General features: G+C 41.6%; 1 protein-coding gene across 1 annotated transcript in view; it reads left to right on the top strand.

The window, feature by feature from the left end:
- Positions 1-25,159, top strand: part of SNTB1 (syntrophin beta 1) — a 112,504-nt gene that overhangs the window by 58,155 nt on the left and 29,190 nt on the right. The window contains exon 3 of the mRNA XM_058830314.1: positions 12,921-13,128. Within this exon, the coding sequence (XP_058686297.1) occupies positions 12,921-13,128 (208 nt within the window). The remainder of the gene's footprint in view (positions 1-12,920; positions 13,129-25,159) is intronic.

The following is a 25,159-nucleotide window of genomic DNA, read 5'->3' as shown; positions in this document are numbered from 1 at the left end:
GGATTGAACTGAATTGATGTTCAGCATGAGAAGATACCTATGTTAAGGGACCCAAATACTTATTTGTTGGCACTGACTTTTCTCCAGTTCTTAGAAAGCTGCAGTGAAATGTGGATTTAATGGGCATGGAGGAGTATTATTTTTCCCATTACAGCTGGTAGCCCTGCATAGGATTTTTTCTTCTCATGGAAGACTGACCCCAGTTCAGGGATTCTCAAGTCTGTGTCTACTCTCAGGAGCTTGTTATTTTGGAGCAGAAGTGAAGTCTGATGCTTTTAGAGCCAGCAGTTCTCAGATGTCTCCTTCACCTAATCTGCCTGCAGGTTCACTCTGGAGGAGATCAGGAGATGTCTTTTCTGTTACCTGATAAAAAAGCTGTAAGATACCAAGGAGAATATCCATAATACAAACCTATTCCAAAATTAATGTGTAGGATTTTTTTTTTTAACAATAAACACAGGGCAACAGGAGAAAAGATGCAGACCATCTATTCTGTTCTTCTCTAGGTGTAGGGTTTATTATATTTTCGGCTGGAAGAAACTAGTTAAAATAATTGCTACTTAAACCAGTTGTTTGCCTGTGTTTTTACTGATAAGTGACCTTTTTGGTGGCAGCAACAAATGTTAATGTCAGGCCTCACAGAGGAGCATCCCCTCCCAATGAAGGGACACGTAGAAATGATCATGGCTAGTAATGCCAATAAACAGAAGATCTTGCTGCAGTGTAGAAAGCTTTTCATCAATTTCTGGTGATGATATTAAGGAACAGGAGGAAAAAAAGGTCTCTCAGGTAAATTTTTTTCTGTTGGTGGTTTTAAAATATTGGAACATAATGGAAAGGTACTTCTGTACACAACACAGGAGACATTCCCTGGAGAAATGAGACAATGCTGTGTGGATGGAAAAGGTTTTCTCATCTGCTTTTTAAGCAACCCTAAAATTCTGCTTGCACATCTTTCAGCCAAACCCAGGATGTGTGGGCCTGATGCTGTCAGCACTTGGTGTGCACACATTGTGTTCTTCCAGTGTCAGGAGTCCAGAGCAGTGTGATCCTCACAGGGAACTTCAGCAGGGCCCAGCCTTAATGACTGGGTTACTTATTGGAAGGATTTGGCCCTCTGATGGGAAAGGTTTGCTTTGGTCTGGAAGTTAGGAAAAATGGACTGAGATAGATTCCCAGCTGTAAACTTTTCTTATCATTGTCCATTTCAGGATTGGACTGAGAATTACAATCAGAAGATAAAATTGAGCAGGTACATTCTATAGGTGTGTGTTGGGTTTGCATGGGCAGGTTCTGGTAGCAGGGGAGCTACAGAGGTGGCTTCTGTGAGAAGGTGTCAGAAACTTCCTCCATGTCCTACAGTGTCCTGCAGTGCCAATGGCAACCAGCAGCAAGATGGACCCTGGTCAAAGCTGAGCCGGTCAGGAATCACAATAACACCTCTGTGATAACATGTTTAAAAAGGAAAATAAGAAAGTTACCTTGCAGATGTAATTGTGGCCAGAGAAGACTGGAGTGAGGATGTGTGAGAGGAGCAGCCCTGTAGACTCCCAGGTCAGTGAGGAAGGAGGGGCAGGAGATGATCCAGGTGCCAGAGCAGAGATTCTCCTGCAGCCCACGGGGGATCACAGGGATGCAGAGATGTTCTTGCTGCCTATGGAGGAGCCCATGCCAGAGCAGGTGGGTGCCCAAAAGAGTCTGTGACTGTGTGGGAAATCTGTGCTGAAGCAGGTTCCTGGCACGGACCTTTGGAGAGAAGGGTCCACCCTGGAGCAGGTTTGGTGGCAGGACTTGTGACCTCGTGGGGGATCCATGCAGGAGCAGCCTGTTCCTGAAGCACTGCACCCTGTGGAAAGGGAGCCACACTGGAGCAGTTCATGAAGATCTGCAGCTCATAGGATGGACTCACATTGGAGAAGTTCATGAAGAACTGTCTCCTGTGGGGGGAACCCCACACTGGAACAGGGGGTTCCTGAGCAGCAGCAGAAACAACCTGTGATGAACTGTGTAACCCTCACTCCCTGTCTCCCTGTGCCACTGGAGGGAGGAGGTAGAGCCTGGGAAGGAAGGGGTTGGGGAGAGAAGGTGTTTTAAGATTTATTTTACTTCTCAGTATCCTACTCTGATTTTGTAAGTAATAAATTCAATTAATTTCCCGAAGTTGGAGCCTGTTTTGTTTGTGATGGTATTTGGTGAGTGAGTGCTCCTGGTCCTTATCTCAGTCAGGAACCTGTCATATTTTCTGTCCCCTGTCCACTAGTGGAGGAGAGTGATAGAGTAACTTTGGTGGGTGCCTGGGTCAGGGTCAGCCCACTGCAAGATAGCAGAGGAACTTGCTGGTATCCACTCATTCTGGACTCTGCACAGTGAGCTGCATCTGGGAATTACCTGAGCATCCCAAGACATCGAGGAAAAAAACAGGACAGACTGAGACATATTTACTCCAAAGACAGAAATAGATTCAAGCAGCTTCATTACTTTGAGGTGGGGTTTTTTTGGTGTTTTTTGGGGTTTGTTTTTTTATTTTGTTTTTTGCATTGGGAAATACTGATTCATTGAACGAAGTATTTACAAGATCTATTGCAAAGCCATTGTTCCCCAAGCTTCCTTTTGCACACATTTTTAAATAATAATTTCTTCTTACATTATTTAATGACAATATCAGTAATGGAAAGTAATAGTGTCAGTGAGATTTAACATTTCGAACCGTAGTTGGTGTATAAGTATGTAACTTATGCAGCAGGAAATAGCACAATGTGATTCTAAAATGCCATCTCAAAATCTTAAATATAAAACAAATTCTAGCAAATTTGCATGTATTTACTTTTGTTACAATAAGACATGAGAAGAAAAGTTGAAGCTTCTTTAAGAAAAGAACTGAGTTTCAAACAGACTTAATATGATGTAGTAGAAACAAGTCCTTGCATCAAAAAACTTGAGTCACTAATGCTCACAACAAATATAAGATGTAAGCAGAAGATTGTAAAAATGCAATGAAAAGACAACTTGAAGTAGATGAGGGAATGAAAGACCAAGGAGCTCCTGTACCTCTTCAAGTTCCTGCTTATATAACTTAAGGGGAACTGAGGAGACAGGGAGGCAAATATTTTAGGCAGTAGCAAGCAGAGGTGGGGTTAGGGGCTGGGTAAAGGCTGAGCCCTGCACCAAGGAATAAGGAGGTCACAGCCCATCCCAGCAGTGTGCTGGCACTGCTGACATGCTGTGTCAGACCTGGGTGGACATGCACAGCTCTGTGGGCCTTCCTGGGGAGGTGGAAATTCTTTTTCCCTAGTGCACAGTACAGATTTATTTGGATTGAGCCCTGGTTTAGGAAACTTGTGCCTTTTTTCTGTTACTGTATGTTGTAGATAGGCAAAGGAAAGACAAAGAACTTAGATCTGCACGGGGGATAGAGCATGGATAAAGATATAGAATGGGAGCTAAAAGTCGCCCATCACATCTCCTCAAGGAATTTATGCTTTGCTCCTTGTGTTGTTATTGAGCTGCTCTCTGGCTGTAGAACCTTTATTAAATGCAGAGACCATACTTAATTCATAGTGTTATTGTGAGCTACAGTTTGAGATCCGAGGATGAAAGGCACATAGCAGTTAATTATCATTATTGGTACAGACATGTTTTACTATATGAATATCAATAAGTCCTTTGAAGAAGTCATTGAGCATGCTCGAGTCAGTCTGATTTATATCATGAATTTTTGTTAGCATTTGTTGTTTTTTTTTTCCTGGTGGGCTGTGTTTATTATCTCCTTAGATTACTATATCAACAATCCAACATTAAAGTAAAGCAACTTGAAAGAGTGTAATTCAAATCCAGAAAAGAACAAAAGTGACAATAATGAGGGTGAAATCTGGTTGACTCTCCCCTCATCCTTAAATCACCCTGTTGTGCTATCACAGTGTGCTTGGTCTGTTACAGCCTTGCCTTGCTTGTGTTACAACACAAAAGGCTGTAGATTTAAAGTCATGATGAACATGTGTTTTTAACCTTAGCTTCCAACTATTTTACTGTAATGGATCCAAATCCAGCTTTTGTGTGAAGTTGGATGTCTCTTGTTGTGTTCCTGTGCTGTAACTGCTAATCTGCTTACAAAATCTGCTCTTTACTGGAGGGGATGAACAACGTAGGCAGTACTTGAGGTTGCTTCTACTGTTGCTTCTTTCAAGCTGAGAGAAGTTAGGTAATTAGCTAAAAAGGCATTGGCTGCATCCCCTTCAGTACTCTGAGGGTAGGAGAGGGAAGAAGTTGGGGTGTGGGCAGCAGGAGTGGAGTTGTGGGATGGGTCATGGGGAAGGTCTCATCTTCCTCCTCAATACATTGCATTCTCAGTAGCCAGGGTCAGTGCATTCAGGGTTGTCAGATGAGGGACCTGTAACATTGCTTTTTTTTCTCTCATAACAGTATTTTTGGGTCAAGTCATTAACTGCTAGAATTTATAATTCATTAACTGATAGATTTAATAATTAATGGCTCTATAATTGATTGTTTGACAGCTCTCTGTCATCTACATCATCTGCTTTTTGGGCAGCTCTGCAATTGCTGGTGCATTTTGCAAGCTGTAGTCATCTATCTTGATAAGGGGCAGTTTTCCAAGCCTGTAGGAGCTGGAGCTCTGAAGGCTCTAGGCAGAAACTGTGATTTTTAAATTTGATTTTCATTATGCAGAATAGTGGTTTTCCATCATTTGTGAAACTCCCCACCAGCCAAACAGTTTTAGTCTGGGTCATACCAATTTTTCTCTTAGGCCTCAGTTTCTTCTCATCTTCCTTGAAAAGCTACTGAGATCAGACACTTCTGTAGGACTATCCTTCCCATAAAGATGAGCATTTTTGTCTTTTTTGAGACAAATCACCAAACTAGGGTGAACTTTATTACTTTTTTTTTTTTCTTCATGATTTAATTCTTGTTCAGTTAAATCATGTTAGAATAGGTTTATATCCTATAGTCTCTGCTGTAGTTTCTAGGCAGTGGTTTGAGAACTGAATTACTGGGAGATGTGCCAGGATCTGGGGACACAGTGGAAACCCCTGAGTTTTCCTGCAGTGTGTTTGAGATACCAGTGTAGAACTGGATAGTTACAGCATGTCATGACTGACCTTCAATCTCTGCAGGTCCTGGTGAATGTGGGACTAGGCATGTCTCATTTTCTTGGAAAAAAAAAAAAAAAAGAATCTTCTGGGATAAGGACATGGGGCTTTCTCCCTTCCCCATCCTTCTGGGCCATACAGGTGAGCTCCTGGTGTCCTTCCCATCTCCAGCATAAATCAAATAGGAATGGGCAAAGCTCCTGTGTGTGTAACTCAGAAGCAGTGTTTGTGCATGCATGCATGCATATATGTGACTATAAATAAAATTTTATGTATATGTGTGTGTGTGTCTGTGTGAGCTGGGCTGAACATGACCTGACAGGAATAAAATGTGTGACTGTGAGTTGGGTGGTGAGAAAGGATGTGGGTGATGAGGAGGTGACAGTAACTACAACTGGAACAATGCTTTCAGCTGGATTTTTGATTAAAAAACTTTTAACCAAAGTTGTTCTTTCCTGTGAAAATATTTAAATAATGAAAAAACCCATATGCTGGTGGGTTTTTTTCTTGCATTTTGGGTTTTTTTTCAGCCATTGCTTCAGTTAGGGGAGTTTTGAAAAAGTCAAAGAATTTTGATTTTTCCAATCAGCTTCAGCTGTAGAGGGTTGAGCTGAGAAATGGAAATAAGAGCAAAGGAACTGTAAATGAATCAGGTGAAGGGGAACAAAAAAAAAAAAAAAAAAAAAAGAACTGCCTTGAGAAATGCATGGAGGGAAGAGAGGAGCACAAATTAAGAAAAAGTGATTGAAGATGAAGCCAACCAGCAAGGCAGAGCAACAAACCCAGAGAGTGAAGACTACAGAAGACTTTACGGAGCAAACACTTTGGTAAAAAAGAAAAAAACCCTAATGTTCTGGAGAGGTGGAGAAAGATAAATGCTCCAAGAAATGTGTCACAGAATAAAGGAAAAGAAAGAGCAGTGGGAGTGCTGGAGGGAGGAGGACAACAAATAGTAATCATGTTTTTATATCCATCTGTATGTAAAGGTATGTAAGTGCTGACATCCAGGCTGCTGGTAAATAATGTTGAAGAGCAGTTTAAAGACCCCTGAGATCTCCCAAAGAAAGAAAGTTGATGTGCAGGGGTTTCAGTTTCCTGCTATGCTCCCAGTCCCCACAGTCTTTGCATTATGGCTTGGACAGAGTGACAACCTCAAGGCTCTTTTTCCTGCCTGGCTGTTGTCCTGTGCTCAGTGCTGAGCTCTCCTTTGCCTACCAGCCTGCCTGCAAACTGGATTTCAGTCTCACAGGTCTGATCTGGCCTGATCTGCCATTAATTAAGGAGCAGGATTTGCAGCTGGTGTATTTAAAGCTGCTGCCTCCTGCACCTCGTGTAGTCACGGGTATGGCAGCAAATGACATCCACAGTGTGAGCCCTGGTGGGCTGCCATCAGAGGTGTCCCAGCACTGCATTGGTAGATGCTTGGTAGAGGCTGATTCTTGGTGCTTAGGTTGTGTGTGAATATTTTGCTATTTTAATACCCTCGGGTCACTTCTAGCTTGCTTTCTCCCTTGATTCTGCTAATGAAAATGGTTTACTGCAGTAAGAGTTTTGCTGAAGTTGCTACTTCTTCTCATCACTTACATACAGCTTTTCCATCAGTCTGTGTGTCTGTTCAGTGGGGAGATGAGTCTACTGCCAGTTGTGAAAGTGTCAGGAGGTGACCCCTGCCCACTGTCCCCAAAGAAGCTGGTAGTATCTCTGGGAGACTGGCTCTGAGGTGGTGCCTCTCCCCACAGCAATGAGAGGCCAGTAACTGATCCAGAAGGAATTTGTGGCTTTGTATAATGGTTGTCTGGCTTTGGTTTTGCTTCACTTAGTGAGTAAGCAGTGATCCCTGGGATTCTCAATCATGGGAGCCAAAAAGTAGATCTATAATGTAATGAGGCATTGAGACATACCCTGCTGGATAAGGTGGACCTGCCGTTTCTCTCTTCCAACAAGACTTTCTTCTGTGACAATTCATCCACAAGAGAGAGCTGATCTGCCAGCAGCCCTACTGATTTTTCCTGTTTCCATATCAGTTTTCACTCATGCTTGTGGATCACATGCACTTCTTTTCCTTGGGTCCTACTACAGCTCTTCCTAACAGAAGACATCTAATTCTTCTCCAAACCTGTGATCTCTTACTTACACAGTAGCATGAGACCCTCCACCCTCTTCTCAATTTGAAGGGGTCATTTACCACCATTACCAGCTGCAGTCATATGCTCTGCCAAGCCCCGATGCAGTTCCAGTTGCAGAAGGTTTGCTTTGCTGCTGCTGCTTTGAGTTTGACTGTGGCTTTGCTTCAGGGAAAACAGCTGCTTCAGGGAGCTGTGGTCAGTGTATTGAATATACCAATCACATCTTCTGTTCTTAATATTTCAGCACTTTCTAAAGTTAAAACAAATTCCTGACATCTTTTTTGAAATAATGCTGTTTGTGGGGATTTTTTCCCAAATAATTGACCCCAACTGCTCCTTGAAACAGCGCTTTTGCCATTGTTTTGTGCTGAATTCACTGTGAAGAAGGCTGAACTCTATATTCCTGGATTACCAATATTCAGTACAATTACAACCAGAATATAAAAGAAAAAATCAAGAAAGTAAAGTCTAAGTCTTTTGGGCACTGTGGTGTAAGATCCTGCTCTTTAATATCCATATACATTTAGAAACTAATCAGTTACTTTTGTGGTTGCTCTGGGTGGAGAAGGCAGTGTGTGATGGCTCTGCAGGCTGGTCAGCATCTGCATGCAGTGGTGTGAGCAAGTCCATTGCAGAACCAAATCCTTTCTTTACTTGCATGTGGCACAACTCCACTGATATCCCTTTTATTAAAGCCCAGTGGATGGCAAATAGAAATTGAATCACCTGTGACAGCTCATTAGTGATGTATACACCCTCTGGTTGGACATCAGTCTAGTCCAGCTCCCAGGAAAGCATCTACATCATTTTTAGCACTGTAAGCTCAAAGTCACCAAGTAACTGTTAATACAAAAATACAGCAAGTTAATACAGTTAATACAGCAAGGACCCTTGTGACAGTGAGGGGACACAGAGAAATTCCACTTGATTACCATGTAGTGCTTGCTTGGTAAAATTGCTTTCAACTCCGTTTAGGTTCATCAAATGAAGATGCTTCTTCAGAGAATATGCTGGGGAATTCATTGCAAGCCTAACAGTCTCTCTCTGGAATATTTTTCTTGAAGACTAAGCCCAAAGTTTCTATTGCTTAATTTTAATGTATTCTGTTCCTGGTTCATCTCCTGATGCTGCATGTAGAATTCAAAAGAATTCTAACAGTTTTTTAAAATTTATTTTATAACAAAACCTACAACTATTTAAATATAAATCAGGTTGTGTTCTTCTATATCCCTCCTTTTCCTGGAAAGGCTCCTATGTTTTTACATTTAGAAAAAAAAAAAATTACTTACTGTGGTTTCATGTGCAGACAGTGATGGAGGAGACAGAGTGAACAGTTTGGCCTTTGACTCATCTTTAAGTCTGCAAAGTCCTTGACAGACTGTTTTGTTTCTCTCTGTGCCAGTGCAGAATCAAAGTAGTGTGATGGACTTGAATAACTCTGGCTCCAGCTTATCATTAACTTCAAGGGATTTACTCCACACTTTCATCAGTCACCGAATACATAATCTGACCCAGGAAGAGTCATGAAGTGTAACTCAGTCCCTGATTTGGTCCTGAGCCAATGCTGGTGGCAGAAGTACTTTAAAGAGTTTTGATAAAAGGTATTTCTTAGATAATGAACACTCCTACAGAAGGAAGCTTTATCAAATGTGGAATGAATATGGTCTACCAAACATTTGCTTTCAACTTCTTCTGATGCTCTGTGAAGTAAAAAGTCTGATGAAGAAAGGGAGAGAGTTTTCCTCTTACGTGCCAGGTTACAGCATTTGGAAGCACTGGGTTTTGTGTCACCCCCGTGTTCTGTGGGTGGACAAGGGGATGCTGGAAACACTCCTCAGCTCATTGAGGGTCTTTGAGAAGGAGAGAGACAATTACTCTTTTATTATAAGGTTTGCCAAATGATCTCTGAGAAAATGTGATATCATTCATATGCATTGCCAAGCTGGAGAGATGCCGCACATCTTGGCAGTCATCTAGAGCTAACATATAATTCCTTTGGGTTAGTATGGGCTTTATCAGAAACAGCTCCATATGCAGTATTTACATAACTGTGGTGGAGTGTGAGAATAAACACAGCTGTGGCATTGCCCTAAATATTTCAATTCAGTGGGGAATTAAGGGAACTTTATCACTGAACTGCAGATAAACAGAAGTCAGTAAGAGGTGGTCAGTTTAGCTAAGGAACAAATCAAAACTATAATGGCTAGACTGCTGGAAGCATTTAAGTGCCTTAGTCTTGCAGTTTACTAAGGTCACTTGTGTTTTTTTCTTTTCAGAATGTATGGAAATGCCATCAGTCAGCTGCTATACAGAAAGCATCATCCAATTGGACTGGTGAATCAAAGCAGCGTGGGCTGAAAGGCAGAAAAGGAAAGAGTTTATAGGGATGCAGCACTTTCAGCATCTGATTGCAGTTAGAGCCCATGGATTTCTGGGAAGATTTAAAGTTTCTTTTAGTATCTCCATCCCAGTTGGCTGTGGAGACAGGAGTCCTGGGTTTTTGGTGGAAATCTGCAAGCTTGGTTTCCTAAGGTTTTCTAGTACCGATCTTACAGCAATCACCCGTAGCAGAATTCATACAGTTGTTATTTAGACTTTAGGGTGTATATATAAAAGTTGGCCTATGTAGCAGCTTGCTAAGGAGTGATGCTTGCAGCTGCATTTTTGGGAGTGGACAAGTGCTGTGGATAAAAACAGTAATTTTCAGCACAGTCAATGCAGCATGTATTCCTTTTTCAACTAAGTTTTGAGAAGTGTAGTAGTGTTGTCCAGTCATCTTGTTACTCAGCTCATGGAACAAGGATGTCTTTCTGCAATTGTTAGTGCATCACCATCAAACTCTGGTGACTGACAAGCAATCTCAAGCTAGCTCTATTAGAAGTCACTGAGCAATGAGTATTTTTGCAAGCATGACTCAGTATGTGTGTATGCAGATGTATATTAGAATTTAGACTTTGATATCACATTTGAATATGTAGATAGTGGAAAGAATATGCATGGTTTAGAACCCCTTAAACAGAACTGTTAAAACTGTCTAAATGTTCATTATTTTAGGGGATAGAACTCTTGTACAAATACTTAGTCACCATCAAGAAAAATACACTTTGATGAGGGCCCAAGTACTAAAATACCTGTTTGTATGTTAATCCACTTGTTTGAAAGAAGAATTTACAAATTAGAGGTAACAAGTTGCCATTTGAAGCTCTTTCAGCTCTCTATAATTTAAGTCAAAACCTGCTACAACTCTAACTTAGAAAGAAATCACACAAGTTTGCTGCTGCTCCTTTGCAACTGAAAAAGCAGCACTTTCTTCTGAGTCTTGAGAGTCTGTTCAGCACTTTGTTTACTGCATGATGTGCAGTAAGTTTGTAGGTGGAAATCCCCATGTAGAAACCGCAGGCTTTGTAAAGAACATTGTTTCACACAATCTATATGGTGTGTTAACATTTTTCAAATGCAGTACAGTACTGCTGTGTTGTCCAAATAATTTTTGTTTTTAAAAGAAGTATTAAAATGGGAGGCAGAGGACTGAAAATTGCTGCTCCTGGCCTGTTCCCTGCCTTGTCTGGGTTCTTCACTTTTCCACTTTTTTGTGGGTGAAATGAGGATGCTGTCACTGACCTCATTTGTGAAATGTTGCAAGATCTCCTGCCAAAAACTGTTCTGTAAATAATAAGCAACATTTCACTGATTACGACAATGTATTTTGAAAATCCAAACCTGTCTAGTTTGTTTTTGGTGGTGAATGCCTACAAGAACATGCTCCAACTCCAGAGTCACAGTGGGACTCAGCAGTGGGAGAGCTGTGTTTGTGATGGAAAGACAGACCAAGAGTATGGTAGCTATGCATGATCATAATGATCAGTGGACACAAATGGCTAAATCCTAACCATGAAGGAGATGGCTGTCTCTAGCAGTTCAGAAAAAAATGAGAGTGTGATTTGGAATGTGCCTGTCTATAAATATAGTTTTCTAGTTCACAAGACTGCCACCATGTATCAAGGAATTTTTGCTGTGGTACCTGAAACTGAAAATTTGGTGCATCCTAGAGTGGCTAAATAAGAAGATTAATTTTCAGATACTGCTGAACTGTAGCAGCTTTACTGAGGAAACATGCATTACTGTGTTGGCTCAGTGCTTCCTGAAAAATCAAGCCACTTCTTAAGCTACCCAGTGATTTAAGACCCTGTACAGTTCAGCTGCTGAGTTTGGAAAATCATGACCTTTTCTATATTTAGAACCGTGTCTACGTGGAAACCTCCCCTTCTCAAAATGGACAAACATGAAACCAGGGATCCTTCCTCTCTGAACTCCAGAGAGCTGTGCAGATTGAGTCACCTCTGTTCTGGATTTTGCTCTGGTTTAACCAAATAATTAAAACCTCTTAATTGTTAGTTAAGCTCCAAATTGCTGGATTTTGTAATTGCACAACAAATACGTGCATTGCAGTGCTGTTTTGAACTTCAACCTGAATAAATTCCACTGAACTAATTAATTTTCTGCTGCAGAAAGGAGCCATTGTGTGTCCCAGAGGCTGGGCAGCCATACACAGGACAGAAGAACATGCCTAGGCACAGATCCCAGGTCGAATTTGGGAGGGTAACATTCAGGACTGTCACTGTCCTTTTATAATAAAAAAGCACAAATGTGATACAGAGTTGAACGATGGGCAATGACCAGGACTTTGTTTTATAACTGCCACATAAAGATAAACCAGGCTATTACTTTGTGGGTTATTTAACAGATGTTCAAGTAAAATGGCCCACACAGCTATGAAGAGTACACAAAGCCCCACTAATAATTGATAACTTCGCTGAGAACAGTGCTGAAATAGCTGCAAATAGCAATAGCTGCCTGTCAAAGCACCTTTGTTGTTGTTGTTGTTAGCAAAGGTGTTGGCACAGGTCCCATTACCACAATGAACAGGATTCGTTTTCCTGAAATCTGTGTTCAGTTGTACTTTTCAAACCATATTGGAAACCCACAGGATAGTCCAGTAAGAATGTTTTCTTTGAAGCAAAACTCATTTCCTTCTGCAGGATTTTGAAAATCTGTAAAGGTGCCTGCCAGCAGCAATCATATGGTTGTTATTAGCACTTTCTTGTTGCCACTGTTAGCAGGATGTAAATGGAGCATTGGGGATGCTGGTAACTCCTGGAGAAGGCCACTTGTGCTAGGCCTGTGTTAATGTGCAGTGGTATCACTGAAGCCACAGAACAATCCTAGGAAAATTCCTCTGTTTGGGGCGAGGCTGATTTTCATTTATCTCTGTATGTAAAAAATAAACATATTGAAAAACTCTGGTTGTGCCATGATGACCAGCTAAGGAAGGCAGCAGCTTATCTCTGTCTTCTCCACAGTCATCTTCCATGCAGTTTGCAGTTCTGGACAGTGTCCCTGTCAGTGAATATTCATCTTGCCTTTATATTTGAAATTCCTATTGACATGCTGTATGTGGGATTGCATCAGCACTGGCAAATCCCCTTCTCAAGGATGTTATAATACCAGTAGAGATCTGGCTTCAGTTAAGATGATCCCACTCTATTCAGGTGTTGAAAAGGTAAGTTTTTAGTGCTAGGTCTCACTATTAGTATCCTTTTTAACTCATTGCATTCACTAAGCGAGGTAATAAATTTAGTTGCCTACTAGTATATGAATGAACATAATGTTTTTCCCCCCATTTTTCTAGAATTATTGAAGTTCATTCACCTGATGCCAAGCACACCGTGGTGCTCAGGAGTAAGGATTCAGCTACAGCCCAGGCCTGGTTCAATGCCATCCACTCCAGTGTCAATGAGCTCATCCCCAGGGTGATTGCAGAGGTCAGAGACCAGCTGGGTAAAACAGGGATTGCTGGAAGTCGAGAAATTAGGCATCTAGGCTGGCTTGCAGAAAAGGTAACAAAAACATTCTTATTTTAATTTCTAAGCTCTCTCTTTTATTCTCTGTTCCTGACTTCAGCCTTGTCTAGGAGTAGAGAGACTAAATGAGATTCTGGGGTTTGATATACCTTTTCTTGAAGACTTTTCTTAACGTGCCAAATTTTGTGCTTTAAAAAACAAGCAGAAAACTGCAATGTCCTCATAGTCTTTTCTTCCACGTGCCAATTAACAAAGACTTTCCTGTCAGATCAAAAAGTCTCATGTCAAGTTCAAGGATGGTACAAGAGTCACAAAAACTGACACCAGCCCTTGAGATTACCTGCTGTTATAACTCCTGTCATGTATGTGAGTTGTCACCTTCCTACTCCCAGCTTGGGAAGTACCTATTTACATGGGCCATGGGCCACCCCTCTGCTGTGCCTGGCCTCTGGAGCTGGGCATGATCTGGAGCTTCCCATAAAGGCTGGGAATTGTTCTTTAATTGTACCCCTGTGTTTGAGCTGAGCATCCTATCAGGCTGAGCTTGCAGTTGCAACTCTTGCCCGTCTTTCAAGGTTTGAGTCTTAAAATGTTTCATGCACAGAGAAAACGTGGTGTTCATTTCAAGAGTACTTTGGGATGTGTTGACCTGTGGAAAGACAACCCACGAATGCACAGGGGTGGTATCAGTATTAGATAATCTGCTTTTAAATCAGTAGCCTCAGAATTCATTTTAGGCACTGTACCAACTGATAAGTGTGGATTTGCTATGGTAGCAGTATTAGAATTGTGCCTAGAAATAATTCCCATCCATTTACTGCCTGGGCAGCCTTTCAGAGCATCTCTGCCCCTTCAGCTGGGGTGTGTGGAAAAATGGCCACTGTGTACACACTGCCCTTTCAACCTGTGCATCCAGCACAGATGTGGAAAACTGACTGTAACTGCCCTAAAAAAAATACTGTATGTTTTATCTCTTTGGGGATTTTGTAGATGAAAATATGGAAGCCACAGGCACAGATGCTGTATTTCAATCTAGTGTCCTTTAAGAAGGCACATAATTAATTTTTAGCAAAACATGGGTCACTCTACACCACTTGCAGTGACACAAAGATTGCAAAACCTTTCAGGCAGATTTTGTATCTTTTCCTGTCCCTCCCTCCAAGCTCACAGAGTGGGGGCAACAGCACAACTCTTTGGTTTAGTGCTGTAGAAAGTGTAAAAGTCTGGGGGAATAATTTGGGATTAAATCACCAAAGGACTGGTAAGTAAATTTTAGCAGTATTAAACTATACAGCCATGTATAGTTGAATCTTGTTTTCCTTTTTGTAGTTCTATAAACTTATAAAAAGCTGAACATAAGGGGCTTTTCCTGTTGCAAAATGCTTTCCTCTGAAGGATCTTTGTAGTAGATCACAGAGATGTTGTAAATAGATTTACAGATCATCTTAAGTGGACACATCCCATTCCCATGCTTCTCTCTTACTCCTTTTTTTTTTTTCTTTGTTTTTTCTCTTTCCCCTTATGGGCTGAAATCTTATTTTGTGTTACTCAATATAGATCATTTTGAAGTTTTTCTAAATTTAGTGGTGAAACTTGTTTTGCCTTTGTTAGGGTCAGGCTGTGGCTCTGTGCATGTTCCAGTGTATTTATGGTGGCTGTTACCAAGAATTAGCCTTGAGAGATCTGCAGTGACATTGTTACTGAAAAGGCAACTTGTTTTTTTTCACTAAAAACCATCTAGAACGGTGCCGTAGTAACAGAGTGATGTCAAAAGTTCCCACCTTTCTCTCATGTTGGAGACCTGTTAAAACGTAGAGAAAATCCCTACATGTGGCAAAATGGGATGTGACATTCTTATTATTTTCTTACTGGTCTGTGGGCTGTAAAGCCTGGATGAAGGAGATAACCTGAATATACTTTTATATATGCCAGATGTTTATATAGTATTTCAGAGGAGGTGTTCAAGGCAGCTGAGGGAGGTGCTGACCAGAGATGCTCCTTGTGAAATACCTGGGTTTGTTAGTGGGAAGAGGTTAAATTCTGCAGTGATTTGTGGAAGTCACTGTGAATACCAGTGTGGTTGTTTGACTCTGCCTGGATGCCAGGTGCTCACCAAAGCTGCTGTATTGCTCCCCCTCTTCAGCTGGACAGGAGAGAGAACAGAAAAGGCTTATGATTTAAAGTCAGGGAAACATAATTCACCAATTATCATCATGGGCTAAACAGACTTGACTTGGGGGGAAATTTAATTGAATTTATTACCAAACAAACCAGAGTAGGATAATGAGAAAATAAAGCCAAATCTTAAAAAAACCTTTTCCCTGCTCCTCTCTTCTTCGCTTACTTGTGATTTTCTCTACTTTTCTCCCCTCCCTGTGGCCCAAGAGGACAGGAATGGAGTTGTGGTCATCACACCTTGTCTCTGCTGCTCCTTCCTCCTCAGGGGAGGGCTCCTCACACTGCTGCCCTGATCCAGGGTGGGGGCTCTCCTGCAGGAGCCAATCTTCCAGGAACTTCTCCAACATGAGCCCTTCCCATGGGCAGCAGCTCCTCACAAACTGCCCCAGCATGGATCCCCAGCAGCCTCACAGGTCCTGCCTGCTCCAGGGTGGGCACCTCTCCACAGGGCCACCAGTCCTGCCAGGAACCAGCTCCAGCATGGGCTTCCCACAGGGTCACAAAAGCGTCTCAAACTGTAAGTTTTGAGACAGATTTTATGGCATCATATTATGTTACTTTCTCACCAAAATGGGAAGACTGTGAGCTGAATTCCTCTGCTTGTTTGGGGAATGCAAAATGTAATCCCATAGAAATTTCACTGTAATTTGCTGTGATTACTCTCTGCTTCAATTAAACTATTTCCTGGTTTGATATTTTTTATGTGACTGCTCTAAACTTAGCTCTAAACTTCAACCTACATGACATTACGAAAATAGATTCATTAGGGGAGCCTCCCTCAGGTGGGTAACATTAAAATGAATAGTAGGTTATCTAAGATACAAAGCCATTGCATGCTAACAGGATTCTACCACCTTAATTGAACTTCTCTGTCAAGAAAGCATTAAACTTGTGGTCTTCAACCTGAAACTTCCATCTTGCAAGTCCACCTTCAGGTTCCTGGGGGCAGTCAGGGTCTGTCTGCTGGTAAATAGAGAGCTCTGCATCACTTTAAGAAAGCAAATGTTCTCTTTGGCCTTCTTGTAGGCAAGGAGAAAAACAGCCAGAAGCAATCATTAGAGATGCCATATTCCCTCTGTTATTAAGGAAGTAGCCTAGCCCTCACCTTGGCCTTATGAAGGTTTCTAAAGCTGACCGAGGATTAGGGAGTTGTATTAGTCACCAGTGTTCTAAATCTCTGTAACTAAGAGAAATACCAGGTGCTGGTTTGTAACGAGGTGTGTGCACTCCTCATCACTTCATGTTTCCTGTATTTGTCTTTTCACTTCAGCAAGACCTGTGCATTTAACAGTCGTGCAAAGCACGAGGGAATAGTTACATGTGTGTTTTAATCTGCCCAGGTCTTGTCTTTTTATAATGTTCTCTATAAAGATATTTTTAGCAACCAAATGAAAAAAAATTAGTAATCTAATGTAAATTGAGAAGTTTTTCCAAATGTGTATTGTTTCTGCTCTTCCAGAAACACTCTCAATCCTTGTAGAATGTCTTCTCCAGCTTTCCCCTCTTCCTTTTTTAAACACTTCTGCACATCTCATGACTTACAGAGAAGCTGAAACAGGCTGCTCTTCTCCTTACACTTACCCATCTACCACTGAGTTCCTTCATGAGGAGCAAATTCTGCTCTGAATGAAGAGCTAAAACACTGAGGAAATGCTGGTTTATTTTATCACTCTGAAACGTCTGCTCCAATAGACCAAAATATTGTTGGCAAAAGCTTTATCTGAATTTTTTCTTTAATGCAAGCACAAAAAGGTGTTCTGGCAAAAGGGGTTTTGTGAAGGTAGCTTTTGCCAATTCAGCAGTCAGCTACACAAGCAAAAGCATGACTGGCTTCAGGGGCAGCTGGAACTGTAGCCAGGCGCCAGCGTCAAGCTGGGTCGGTTAAGAAAAAAGCCCAAAACTAAATGAAACCCTGGGCTGTGCATCTCTCTCTGTCCTCACTGTGCCAGTGATACTTTTCATGTAGGCTTGGAAGAAAGAAAAAGTGCCTCTGCAGCCAGAAACTGTTCTCCTTTCCGGATGTCAAATGTCTTACAGGCAGTGGGCTTCTTAAAATTATCTCAAAGCTCCTTTGAGAAACTTAAAAATAGGAATTGCTGCAAGTTGTCTTTTAGAATGTTAATTTTTGAAGCTGCAGAAAAAGCGACCCTACGGACTTTTCTTGCTAGATCTTAACCCCAGCACGTGGTTCCTGGTCATGTTGCTGTGCCTGAGCAGGGTGGGGGTGTTCCTGCTCCCACAAATCTGGTGAGGGTTTCAGAGGGAAGACCTGAGGGGAAATAACCAGAGCAGCATGATGAACCAGAGTTGTTTTTCAGCTCCTGACACTATCTCTGAAATGAAAAGTGTGTTAATATATTACAGGTTGTTCAGTCTCCTCAAACCATAGATAACCATATCATTGTGTTAGTGCTGAAGTGCAAGGCATGTCACAGCAGAGTGATCTTCAGTATCGAGCTGTATATTGCAGTATTACATTTATCTCCCTGCTCTCACTCTAATTCAGAGGAGCTAGTGATAACAGGAAAATTGTGAGACGTGCAAGCTGTCCAAACAAGATTTAGGCAAATGACATCAGAGTGTATTTGAGGTTATTTTTCTTCCCCAGTATGAAATGAAAATGTTAGCATTCCCTTAGGAAGCATGTCCACAGGTTAGCATCACAGACAAATGAGTTTTCAAATGGAGATCTTTAGTTAAAAAATTTTACGTAATTTCCAAATTGTAAAAGTGAGCTTAAGGTGTCTTTGTCTGAGAAAACCACCAGCCCACCATGTAGTTAAAACATTTTGCCATTATTTAACGTGATGTGTCTGATGTTATCTGATCTTATTTATTTATATCTGACTTTAATCCACCTTCCTGTGAAGCACAGCATCTGCTAGGCAGCATTTTAAAAAATGTGGCATGGCTGTGGTTGCAGCTGCCACTGTTCCCCTTAGCACTCCCAGCTCTTCCATCATAGTGGTGGCAGTTCTGGTAGAAAAGTCATTACTTTTGGAGGGACACCATTAATTTTCTGCAGGTTTTGTGACAGAGGCAAATCCCAGTGCAAGACAAGTAGTGAGAACCTGTGGCAAGGAGGAGGAGATTGGGAAGCTGCTGCTTCATTAGGCAGTGTGTCACTGTTTCTCAGGGGTGGCTTCCTCATCAGGCTGCACCATCTGAACCAGCAGCATTTTCAGGAATAAAATCCAGGTTATACTAATCCCCAGGTCTCTCTTCTGTGCCTGGAAAGTACCTGTGCATGTTTAGGCTGAGCCTACAGCAAGCTTTGGGTTGTACTGTGTGTTAACCCAGTACAAATCAATATATGATTTAACCAGATAAATAAACTGCGAGAAAAATGGGTGTTTGCTAAAAAAAAACATTACTGAAATGCCTAATTTATTTGCAAGGGATTTACAGACAAGTTTGTAAATACTACCCACCTATAATATCCAGGAAGAAGAGCAAGGCAATTCAGTCCTGCTCTCCTGTTTTTTGTGGTTAAAGAAGGATGCAATTTCTCATATTGATAATATGCATCCGGTCATAATCTCAAAATTGTTCTGCCGTTTTAGACATTACATGTTCCTCAAATGGAAAACTTTCTCTGTGTCCTAAATTAGAAATTGCACTTTTAAATACCAGCTAATGACTTGCTCTGGAGCACTTATAACTTCTTATAAATTAAGAATCCTGGTTTTGCCCTGTGTCACTTAACCTTGCAGGTTATTAATTACAGAACTTATTTGTTTGCTTTGTAAAACACTAGAACAGAGTTCTTAATTACATTAACAGTCTTCATTATCTGGGATAACGATCAGCCTGTTCTTAGGAAAGACGTAAACCTGAAATAGCATGAAGAGTAATTTCCTCTCCAAGCTTCAGTGAGGTTCTTCCACAGGCCATTTTTACCAGCAGTGACATCGTTCTCTCCTTGCTTTCAGTGCCTTCAGTAAATGGCTCTACTAAGGAAAACTCAGGCTGGAAACAGCCTTTTCATTCACTGCAGTGTTTTAAAGGATTTTCCAGTCTCTATCTGTAACACACTCTGTAACACTATTTCTTCTCATGACAATGAGAGATGAGCAAATAATAAAATTAAAGTGAAGCGCTCATTGCAAGGGGTCTGGAAAGAAGAACAGGTATAGGTAAACAATTAAAAATTGTAGGAATATGGTGGTAAATGCAATGAAGAACCTGAAATGAAAAGTCTGTATTTCTGCAGTACAGTTGGTTGTTACAGTGAAGGAAAACCCCTCTATCAGATAATTATAGAGCACAGTTAAATAGCAAATGAGCTCTGTTGTGCCTGTGGTAGCCTTCAGGTATTAAATTATTCTTGCACAAGTTGAGCTGCAGTGTGAACTGGGCCCTGCATATTCCCTGGCCCTTCCCATGAGGGCTGCATTAGTTCTGGTCAGATCCCAGCAGAGGTAATCTCATCCTTCCCACTCTCCCTCTGCCTCAGCTTTGATCTGACTGCCCTTGCAGATGACTTAGCTTTCTCCATGAAATACAGTACATGTCTATCGCTGTTCCTATGAACCCCAGGAATGATGAGAAATTTCCTTTTCATAATCATTCCTCTCCAGAGAGTTTTATTTAACTTCTCCCTCCCTGCATCAGGAGGAGCTCAGAGCTCGAGGTGTGGCTGCTGCTATGTCAGCTATGCCTGCACTGGCAGGGGGACACCAACCACAGGCAGGATCCACCTGGCTGCGCTGTGGCGGGGGCTCTGCAGATGTCTGGTCAGCAAACCCGGGCTAGGGGCTGAGAGGGGAAATGCTGGCTGAAGCTTGAAGGGAGGGAGGGGATGCTGAGAGGAAATGGGGAGTTCAGAGCCTTCCTGAGGTGTGGGAGCTGTTGCTGTTGGTTCCTCCAACAGAACAGGGTGGTGGCTGTGGGACCACAGCCTAGTGTGGTCTGAAGCACGTCCTGATGTGCACTGCCTGCTTTGCACAGTGTGTCTGCCACAGCACAAATACTTAACTCTTTGTTCTAGATAACCCAAACTGGAACTGCTCTTTGGCTGGGTTGGGTTTTTCTGTACAAGGAGCTTTCTAGATTTTGGTTGATGAGGTGTTTTCTTCCTAGATTGTGCTAAATTTTCAGGATGTTGGGCCTTTCCATCTTTGCCTTGGCAGCTGCAGTTGATCTGTCCAAAAGAATCCAGCTCCCCTCGTGCATGTGCTGGGTCACCTCTCCTTTTGGGGCTGCACAGGTTTGAAAGCCTCTGTTTGAACATATTTGAAATACAGTTCATTTGAAAAAAAAAAAAAACAGCAGCAAAAATACAGCTGTGATGTGAAGGAAGGCTTTGATCCCCTTCCTTCCGAAGCTGGGGAAAGGTTTCCTTTTTTCTCTCAGCCTCTGACAGAAAATATTGCAAGAAGGATAGTAAAGGAATTGGAGGCAGTGATGCTCTTTGGTATTCAAATGTGACTTAAATGCAGCATGAACCTCCTGTATAAAACACATTGCATAGGGAGCAGAGACCTCTACTTAATCCATATCCAGCACTGCTGTTAGTGGGGAGTACAGGGAGATCTTCTTAATTATTTTAAGTGCTTAATTGCCAAAACAACTGATCTGCTTCTGCCCCAGTGTGTTTCTGCCTCCTCTCACTGATGCAAGTAGGAGCCAGCAGGAGTGGAAGAGGAAAGGGAAGTGCCTGTTCTTGCCCAGCTGTGGGATGCAGGGTGGGAGAAACCAGACCAGCACAATGGGTGAGGAAGGTGTGGAGCTCATCCTGGGCACTTGGAGAAGCAGTGGAGTGGTTATTCAGGTTAAGGAAGCTGCCATTGAGGCAATAGTTTGGGGCAAACTCAGCTGAAAGAAAGAGCGAGGCAAATGCAGTCTGAGCAATAGGAAAGTGCACTGACCACAGTGACACGAGCAGCACTGGGGACACCCTTCAGCCCCTGGATCCCCCTCACTTCTCTGGCCCAAGCAGACTTAGGCTCATCCCCAGGGCTGATCCACCCTGAGTACACATCTGTGCAATGCTGGCAAGCCCTGTTTTGCAAGAGCTGTGCCCTTGCACTCTGTTTGCTCATTTGTCTGCATTTTTCTGCTTACAGGCTGCATGTTACAAGCTTGAAAGGAAAGGAATTGTCTATCTTAGAGAATCCTGGATTTTTCAGGCATTAAGTTCCCATCGAGCTGCATTTTTTCTGTTCAACGTTACCTGGTTCTCATTTGCTGTTTTTGTCTCCTGATGTTAAAAATCACCTTCAGGGGAATGGAGGGGCCTGTTAGGGGAGTGTTGACCTTCAGGCTTTGCCCAGTATGAATTCCTCTCACCCCAGCATTGTTTCTTTGGGTTTTTTTCTAGCATAACAATACTCCTATTTCAGCTTTTTGATTAATGGCATGAATAAATAGATCAGAAAGCAGCAGAACTGGCTATGAGAAAGCTTCTGCAGTCCTTCTTCTCCCCCCAGGTCCCTCAGCTGATCCCCAGAGAAAACTTCTGGCAAAAGTAGAGCTATTCTTAGTAAAAATACCCTAATTTAGAGAGAAACATTTGGATTCTTTCCTCTCTTTTTGCATATTATTGTCCCACAATCACACTCCCCCACTCAGCAGTCAGAGGAGTGCTATCTCTACCCACAAGTGCTTTTAGGACAGATGAGCTGGTTAATGTTGGAGGGCTGTTGTGGAAGAGCAGAGTATCACTGCTGCTACAAGCAGAAGCAATATATGCCTTGAAAGCTGTTTTCCCAAACAACTGTTAACAGAGAAAAATAAACAGATTTTCTAAATATATCTTGAGAAGAAGTTGTGTTCTCTCTTGGAAAGAGGGATTGACCTTTAGAAGAATAAGAGAGTTTTAAAAGAACAGTGAAGTGGGAAAAGTTACATGTGTTACAATTTTCAGTGTGGCAAGACATTCAGTCAGTGCCTACTCTACAAATCCAGTTCTCTGTTTAATGCACTAAGTTCCTAAGGCTATTAATACCAGCCTTTTATCTTACTATTGCATCCTGTAAAAATAAAATTATACTCCATAATACCATGAGAACTCTTACAAAAATGTGCCATTAGACAATTCTATTGTAACACAGCAACTGTGTAGACTGCAGGGAAGTATTTCTCATACAGTCTAATTGTTGTATCAATAATATTTTCCACAGCCTTCGTTACTGAGGAAGAAATAACATGCTGATACCATAGGTAAAACAGCACAGTTTTGAAGTTCTGATTTCAGGGCTTGACTGTGGGAAAAGTTCTTGAGTATGAGTGAAATCCTTGTAAGAACTGTACTTGAAACAAATCCACAACTGAAAAGGTTTCATGTATCATTCCTCTTCTCTCTCCCAGTTTTAAATTAATGATTGTTTTATTTTAGTTATTTTAAGATGGGAAATGTTTTGACAATGGAGTTTTAACATTGAAAAAAACACCTATTGCTGATTAAAAAAAAATCCTTTTATTCCCTTTCCTCCAGATTCTTCAGAACCAATGATTTATTTCTGCCTGCAGAATTACCCTCTCTTCTTAAGTGGACAGTAATTGATAGTGCACATTATGATAATTAGTCTAACGAGTCTCCTAAACCCCAAGCCCCACAGCTATCTTTAAGCTCCACATTATCTTCAGTGTCTGTAATGTAAATAAAAGCTTTAGAAAAGGACTGAAAATAAATTTGATAGTGAAGGAACCTTGTTGTCCTCTCCAAGGGGTTTCCTCTACTCATTTTTAATGAGGCCCATGTTACTTGTCATTTGTACCTTCCCTGGTGAATAGTTTGGAAGAAAAGCTTTCTCCGAGCACAGCGAAATTTGTGCCAAGTTGCTGACCTTTGCTTTTGGTGAGACCTCATTTGATTCTTAGTCCCAAGCCCAAACATATTGTTGGATCAATCACGCTGATTTTTGGCTCAGATAGTAATGCAGGGCTAATGAGTTGTGCTGTGTACACATTAACCTCAGACCCGGAGCGCTTACGGCAGGCTCGGAGCAGGACGCGCATTCAGTGCTGGCATCTTAATAGAAGGAGACGATTGAAAACAGTGGGGCAGTATCACAGGTTCACTGCTTGTGGGATGTGGGATTTAATCAAAGCTGGAAAAACAAACTGCCTTCTGTTCTGTTTGGGAAAAAAAGCCACAACCACCTCAGTACCATAAAGGTGCTTTATGAACTGTGAAATAGAGAGGAAAGCCTGAATGTTTAAACAGTAAGACAATGAATCTACTACCAAAAGGGAATCTGCTTCGGGGAACAGCCTTTGAATAGCATTAGATTTAACCTTGTCAGAGCTTGCATTCTAATGGCTATAATGGTATTGCAAGGAATTTGGGAGCAGTGAGGTATTTTTCTTATTAGTAGATACCTTATTTAGCAATACTTTAGCAAAGTTATCCTTTATTTATAAGTAAAATTCTTAAGACCAATTGTTGAATTACCAGAAACAGCTGGTATCCCTGGTTTTAAAATAAGGTGTTTCTTATTATTTCCAAAAGCAACACTTCCCTCAAAGGACAAGATTTTGACCTCATTTTACAATTGTAAATCTAGGGAGAGATAGTGTTTCACTAATCATCCTTATGGAGAGAGAGACAAAAATCCCAACACACACAATATCCTTGTACTGACTGTTTTCCTCCCATGAAGGATTAGGAAAGGAAGGAAGGGTTACTCAGTGACTAGTATGAAAGCAACATTTTCAATTTTAATTTTAATGTAAGCTCTAAACAACTACTTCTAAGGGACAGGGAAATAGAGACAGAATGAATTTGATTTCTGCAGATGACACAGTTTGTGTCATCATTCAGCAAGAACTGACCAATAAGGCTGAAAGACCATTACTGCTTCAACTAGGAAATCCAGTGAAATCAAATGAAAAAACACAAAGTACATAGAAATCCAGCCTTTGGTGTTCACGTTAGTCTTTGGATGCAAGATAGGAAACACAGCTGAAAGGGACAGGGTGAGAAGGGGGTAGGAGTATCCAAAACAGGATCTGCTAGAAGAGCAAAGTTCTCTACAGGTATGAGAAGCTGCCCCATCCTGCAATTTTTGTGGCATTGCTGGAAGGGCATTTTGGCTTGTACACTGAGCCTGTTCAATAGTCAGGGTACAAAAAGGGGATCTGGAGCCAAATTGTGTGTCTGGAGGTTTGGACCTTCTGCTCTCAGTGTAGTGACACTGCTGTTGAAGATAAATGGACTTGCCAAAGGTTTTCTCAGATGTTTCTGGATTCCCTGCGTTGCAGGTGTTCCTGCAGTACCAGCGGCCCTGCTGGAAGGAAGCACCTGGGTGTTAATTACTAATGACTGTTAGCTGCAGTGAAGATTCCTGAAACTCCGTGAACACATCGTGTTACTTTTGGAGCTTTTTTGGTTTATACATTTCTGCTGAGCAAATGCTGCTGTGCAAACATTCATTTGTTGATCTTGTGCTGAAAATAGTTGCAGACATTGGCCAGAGTAGCTGCCAATGTGTAGTGTGGCTATAGCTGCTTTTTTGTACTTCATGCTGGAAATGCCAGTGATGTTTATGGAAATGGTTCTAAAAGGTTCACTTTGAGGAGAAGCCCACTACGGGAATAGAAGATTAGCTATTTGTTTGTGGAATGAAAAGCTTGTACATCATTACGAAAATAAATAGTTTATGGTGTTGTCTCTGGCTTCTGTCACCCTGGGAAGTTTAGTGCAGGGCTCTTCAGGTTGGGGAATACATTAAAACTTCATGTTTAAACATACACATGTATTCATTCCACATAAAAGCTGCTTATTATTGCTATGCTATTTGGATCCCTGAATCACAGGGTTAAAGAATACATTAATATTCTCCCACATAAAATTTCAAAACAGAGGTTTAAATCTGCTTGCCCAAAACTGCAGACATGTGTTAACTAGGCAATAGCCAAAGCCAGAATGTCATGGTGTGAGATT

Source organism: Poecile atricapillus, chromosome 2, assembly GCF_030490865.1.
Source record: "Poecile atricapillus isolate bPoeAtr1 chromosome 2, bPoeAtr1.hap1, whole genome shotgun sequence".
NCBI classification, from domain to species: domain Eukaryota; kingdom Metazoa; phylum Chordata; class Aves; order Passeriformes; family Paridae; genus Poecile; species Poecile atricapillus.
Note: the sequence above shows the minus strand (reverse complement) of the source record. Positions and strands in the feature narration are given on the sequence as shown.